The sequence below is a fragment of the Acanthisitta chloris genome, unplaced genomic scaffold (assembly GCF_000695815.1).
Source record: "Acanthisitta chloris isolate BGI_N310 unplaced genomic scaffold, ASM69581v1 scaffold14915, whole genome shotgun sequence".
NCBI lineage: Eukaryota > Metazoa > Chordata > Aves > Passeriformes > Acanthisittidae > Acanthisitta > Acanthisitta chloris.
Window position 1 is genome coordinate 32,300 of NW_008675470.1, and position 6,544 is coordinate 38,843.

The 6,544-nt window shown below is 36.3% G+C and overlaps 1 protein-coding gene across 1 annotated transcript; it reads right to left on the minus strand.

Moving 5' to 3' along the window:
• Positions 1-266: 266 nt before the first annotated feature.
• On the minus strand, positions 267-2,510 carry LOC103803231 (small conductance calcium-activated potassium channel protein 2-like; the record flags this gene model as incomplete). Its single annotated transcript, XM_009075774.1, has 2 exons — positions 267-554; positions 2,441-2,510. Coding segments are annotated over 2 exons (358 nt in total), but the record flags the coding sequence as incomplete, so codon positions are not given.
• Positions 2,511-6,544: the final 4,034 nt, after the last annotated feature.

The following is a 6,544-nucleotide window of genomic DNA, read 5'->3' on the forward strand; positions in this document are numbered from 1 at the left end:
TGCATGAATAAAAAGTTAGTGAAATTACAGGAAGAACAATCTAATATAGCAGTAATAGGTGCATTCACTGTGCATCTGAGGAGGAGGAGGGGGGAAAAAAAAGAAGAGTTTTCACTCATTTTGGCCTAAAATGTGTTCAGGTTTCCAGGATTCTGACATCAGAACCCAGATAACACTGGCTAGAACCATAGGGCTTTACAATAAAAGCTAAAATATTGACCATATGATGGCAAAAAGTCTTTATTTTGCAGTTAACTTATTTTCTTCTAGCTACTCTCTGATGAAGTTGGTGGTGCTGTGGAAGATGATCTCCTTCTTCTTGACAAAGATCGTGATCGTTCAGCACTGTAGACAACATGCTTATCATAATTTTGAATCTGAGCCTCAAGGAATTCCTTTTGTTGCTGGCTAATTGTCTGGCTAATTAGTCCAGGGAGAGCTTGAATGCTACCAATTAAAGTTTCCAGTTTAGTTTCCAGAGTAACAATTCTCTTCTCAAAATCTTCGCTTCTTTCATTTAAGTCAGAAATCATGTCATACATGATGTTTTGAGTCTGTAAGTAGAAGGATGTAAATAAAGGTTTAGAGAGAACTTACAAGTATTGTAACAAGAAGCACAACACTACAAGGGTTTGTAAACATTTTGCACTTCACGAAAAAAAGGATATGAGTATTATAACAGTATCTAGTATTGTGAAATAATTTTCCTTGTAGATTAAATTACACTAGAATAAAATTTCTACTAAATCTGTTGAGCAGAAATGTAATAAATTTTAAGTAGTATTTTAGATGTCATAGTCTAAATGAATTAGAGAAGACCAGATGTTTTTTGGAAGTTCAGGTGCTTAGGAGTGCATCAGGCTAAGCTTTCTGAACAGTCAGTTCTGTAAGCCAGCAGGAGACTGAAGGGTCCAAAGCTGTGCTTTATCCTTGACTGTTCTTGACTCTGGTTTTAAACACCTTCATTCTTCTAAGCAGAACACAAATGTTGCTCATTTGCTTTCTCCTTATGCTGAGTAGGTTTTCTTGAATTGGCAGTAAGAGTAGTTGGGTGGATTGTTTTTGAAAGGTAGTGCAAGGAGTAAAAACTAAATGGTATGCTTCTCTATTTATGCATTCCCCAGTCTATCTGCCCCCTACAAAACAATGTTTGGTTACAGTAAGTATACAGGATGTACTTTAAATGCCACAGTGTTCAGTAAAAATGTAACCTGAAATGTGTTATTTTATAGAGACTTGGAATTGGTCAAAAATAATGACCGAATTTCTGCTGCTGGTAGACTGAGACTTCAGATTAGACTTAAACTAGAGTCAAAACCAGATGCAATTCGGTAGGCAAACTGGTTGAAATTTATAAATCATCCAAAGGAACAGAAATTTAACTGAATGACTGACTGCCTGAAGTGTAAAGCACTTCGGTATCAGATGAGTGTCAATAACCCATTTCTCTGCCTCCTGTTTCAAGATGCTAGCACAACCCTTGAAAGTGAAGTAGTCTACACTAAAGAGTCTCTTAAAAGTCCATACTGGCTACCAGAAGCATTAGACTGAATTGCATTTTCACCAGTTGAAGTAGTCAGGTGGTTCTATAAAGCAAAAGGCAAATGAACATGGAAGAGTTTAATCTCTGCTTTGATGCACTTTAAATTGAGGATTTTGAGGTGAATGAAGAGGTGCACGAGAAACCCTTAAGAACAGCCCATTAATGCCTCTAATGTAGCCTCAAATTAAGCTCACAGTAACTGTTACATATTGAAGTCTAATGTGAAAACCGTGATGCTATTGCCTCAGACCTCTTGCTCTCCAGTTTTAATTTTATATTAATGAAAAATCCCAGCAAAAATAAACAAACAGTTTACAACAGAATAGCCTCTTTTAGCTCGACTCAAATGGTTTAAAAAAGATTAATGAAACCTTATGATATATTGGCAAAGAGGCAGCTATTATTCATTATAAAAACTTACATAAATGCAGACCTAAATATACTTGTCCAAAGTCACTGCTGCATAACACAACAAGAGTAGAGAAGCCGAACACCTAATTCCAGTCTAGGTGGAGGCTGTATACTACAGTCCCTCATGACACAGTAACTAGCACCAGACGGGAAATTTCTTTACTAGACAGCACTACACAACTATGATCCACTCACAGTTCAGCATTTACCATGACCATTGCAGTCACATCAGGAGCTCTCAGGATCAGCCTTTTAATTGTGAAGTCTTTTTCAAAAGTACAAAATAAATAAATAAATATTGCATTCAAACTTTGGTCAGCCATAAGCAAGATGTTTCATTCAGCAGGTGCTACCACAAAACACACACATATTTTCATTTGCTACAAATACCAACCTTGTTAACAATATTTGCATGCATAATGCATAACTTACAAACTCTACATTTTGAAAGGATGAATGTTAAAACAACAGTAACTGACTACTAACCTTTGCCAGGTCCACCAAAGTGTTGGCTTGATCATTCAGTTTTCTTTGTTCCATTTTTACACTTCTTAATCTAAAAAGTGGAATTTTAAGTCAGATTTCTTGTGGATGTGGTCACATTACGATTTCTAAAGAGCATGCACAAAACTTACAAGAGCAAATAACTGCATGGACAATGCCTTGACTACTTTGTGTACAGTCATAATCGATCATGTGCCTGCTACGATGAGAAGCATGCTTCTTCGACACCGCAAAAAAGGAAAGAGCAAGAAAATGTGATGTCCTTGAGAATACCATTTGCCATGGTCAAAGTTGAATTCAAAAAGGGAGATAACAATTTATCCATACTACATGAAAGAAAGCCAAAACATTCCTCAAAGCCTCAGTATCGTGACAAGTAGATATAGGAAGAAACAGAACAACTGGTTTTTGCCATTAATGTTGTAGCAATCAAGAATCTTCCCATGCCTACATGACTAGATACAGGTATTAGCCCTGTTCTGTCGGAAATGGATTGGGTTAGCAGGTGTTTGAACCTGATGGAAATACAGTGATAAGTGAGTTTCTCATTACTTTTAACAGAACTTCCATCTGACCAGCAGCTAAATAACAAACATGCTTGCCAGTACATTTGATTTTCATAGACAATTTGTGAATCTAAATATGATCACATTTTAAACTTATATCTTACACTCCTTTTCAATGTACTGTTTAAACTACAGCACTGAAAAACTATGAAAGAAGCAGCAAGGGTAAATTTTTTTTTTTGATGTCTATCCTAAATCTGCATTATTATTAGTTATGCACATTCTTTGAAAGATATATACATGACCTGTAAGTGTTCCCTGATACAAAGTCCATGTTTTCCAGATTAATGACTACCGGAAAGGTTTATGGATACGATTTTCACAAATAAGCAATTTCTCCCTTAAGTACAAGTCATTTGTTCAACATTTCACAACAGACAAATACTTGGACTTTGAATGACCTTTCTGGTGGCTGTTCTAAGCAGGAAATAACATTTTTTCAAAAACAACATAACAATTTGCAAACAATGTGTGATAATATACCATTTCAGTCTACTAGTATGTCAAGGGCCAACCAAGATAACCACTTGGTTAGCTGTCAAATGAAAGTAAGTGTGGCAGCATTTTGTGGCAGGTCGGTTGCTAATCCATTCTCTGCCCATTTCTCAGTAATGACATTACTTAGAAAGCTAGATTAAAGGAAGCCTTCATGGAGATATTCCAAAATCAGAGAATTTCTGTTCATATCTCTAGCTAACAAGCATTTCCTTCCATATCTAGTCCACAAGAAAATAAGTTGTGGGGAGTGAAATATCATTTATCTTTTAAAAATAAATGGAAATAACTTTGTTAAGGTAGAAATGAATTGTTCATATAAAATTGGTGTTCCATCAGCTTGTTACTGGAATGTTGTATGTTCTTTTTCCCCAGAAGCTTCTTTCAGGGCACAACATAAATGCAGACTGTAGGAACAGTCATTTCAGAGGTTATAAACTGGAGTTATTTTAAAGCAAAAAAATAAGAAGGAGTCTCCATGGTATGGAACTATATCAGTACAGTCTGAAAATAGAATAATTACTCAAAGAAAAGCATGTAATGATTTGGCTGGAGAATGACATCCCCAGTATTTTGGTGAACATCTCTCAAACAATTTGCAGAATATGTGTTTTCTGCTTTTCTTAAGATTCATTGGCTCTTCTGTTTGCCAGTTGTATTTTAATTTTAGAATTCCAAGGAATCTATTGTTATTGTAGTAATACAAGTACCAGTTGACACCAACATGATAATCTTCATGGTAACCAACCCAACACCTATCACAGGCTGTAAGAATGTATCTCTAGGTAATGGCAAGTCTTTAGCTGCAGCAGCCGGATTGAAAGAAAACCATCAAACTTTCATTCTTAAATTCACTAAGAGAAAATTTTGATTTTCTGAACTTCACTTATCACAGCAAAAGATCATGATTCTGGATCGCGTTTCCATGGCAGCAATCAGATCACCGAAGTTCACAAATAAAAACTATTTTTTGCATGCAGACAGTGGTAAATTCTGCAAATTTAGAAAGGAACAGCTTATACAACTTACTTCCGAGCTCTATTTTCATTTTGTGGAAAAAAAAAGACAAAACAAAAGAAAACAAAGTGTAAAATATACTAAAACAACCAAATGAGCACAGTGGGCTCAATTCAGCAAGTGGGAAGTCCTAGGGAGTTGCTACTTCTTTTAATAGTAGTTGCCTGAGGAGTCTAACTCGCATTCATGATGAAGGAACCTACATTATCTTTAACACTTTCCATTAACTATCATCTGTAGATTTTCTTATTCACACAATACATAACATGCCTTTTAATGGTATCATTTAGTGTGATGATTTCACCTTCATCTTATCTATCGTGCATGGGAAGCCAAAGAGACCCAGACCAGTTGAAGGCATTTTAGATCTGTGACCATGAGTTTGAGACTATTACCACAATCTGCTCTGGTTTCTTTTACAAAACTGGCCCTGAAACTTCACTCCATTTTTTTCTGTGTCCAGTGAAATGGCTGGAAAGGTGAACGAGGGGAACCAAACAAAGCCTAAGAATCCAGAAAGATGGAAAACCATAAGTCACTTGAGAAAATGTCAAAGATCCAAAGGGATAAAAAAAATTAATTTTCATCCATCTACTCTGATACAGCAGGAAGAAAGCAAACTGCTAAGCAATGTTTTTATCCATGACTCTGGATATTCATTTTATCTCAATACATTCTCAACATGTATTGAGAAAATTTCCTTTTGTATGTTTTCTTAAATACAAAAGTTTTGGGGATGGAGTTTAAAGTGTTAAAGGACAGAGGGAAGTGTTCAAAGTCTGGCTGTCACAGACAGGAAAAAATTACTGCTGCCATCTCCTTCACCCCACCTGGTCAATTAATTTTTAAGGGATGTGCAGAATAACACTTAACAAATTCTTCCAGGCTTGAATGATATATGAAGACAGAGATCAAGCCTGCTGTGCTTTTTAAAATCTTCTCTGAACATATGCATACACACACATACACACACACACAAGCACACACAAAATAGAAAAGTTAAAATGTTAAGAATAACCTTTGCAAGCAAGGATTCAAGTCCAGCAAAGGATGGAGGGGACATGCCATCCTCTATCCCAGAACCCCTGCCACTCCTCTCCATCTCCCAGTCCTTTCAGTTAAGCAGGATGACCAAACTGGGAAAATATACCTTTTACATCCACATAAAAATACCTCGAATTTTTGTCTTTTTATTCCTTCAAGTGTTTGCACAGTAACATTTAATCATGTAAGTTTGCTAAATGTAATAATCAAGGGTTATACTTCATACCTTAATCTTAACTACCCATTGCTTTAAAACATTGCTATAGAGTAACAAAGATTGTTATCCTAAATTTACTAACAGGAGATGTGTTAACCTGGCCTTTCCTTCCTGTCTTTCCTGCAAGGTGACACACAGATTTTCTTTTCATGATGGATGCTTCCCTTACATCTCTTCACTCAGTTGGCTCAGACACAGATTACACTCAAAAGTTATGAAACCATCAGTTTGAAATTAAACTTACTTAAGGGGAGATACAGATAAATTAAATCTGTATCTCTCCCTTATCTCATGAGAACTAATTTAATAGGTTGTGCAAATAGCTGCCTCAGGCTGGATAGGGACATCAAATAGAGCAGACAAATAGGTCCTGACCATTCTCAAGAAGAATCCTTGTTCCTGGGGACAAAATCCTTTTTTGTTTCTCTCATGAAGTTCAAGAAAGACTAACTGAACCACTGTGCAGTTCTAATGGTTTTGATGTGCTTTATGACAAATATGTCCTACAAATTCTAGAAAAGGTACTAGTGTGGCAATACCACGGTACAGCTTAATCCTACTACTGGTTTCTCAGGCTTGTTTTCAACTGAAGTTACAGTAGAGGGGAAGAACTCATCTGAATCATGCCAGAAGTGCTCAAAGGTCAGCTCTCTTTAATATCTTTATTGATGATTTAGATGAGGGGATTGAGTGCACCACCAGCACGTTTGCAGAAGACCCAAAGATGGGGGGAGTGTGGATCTGCTG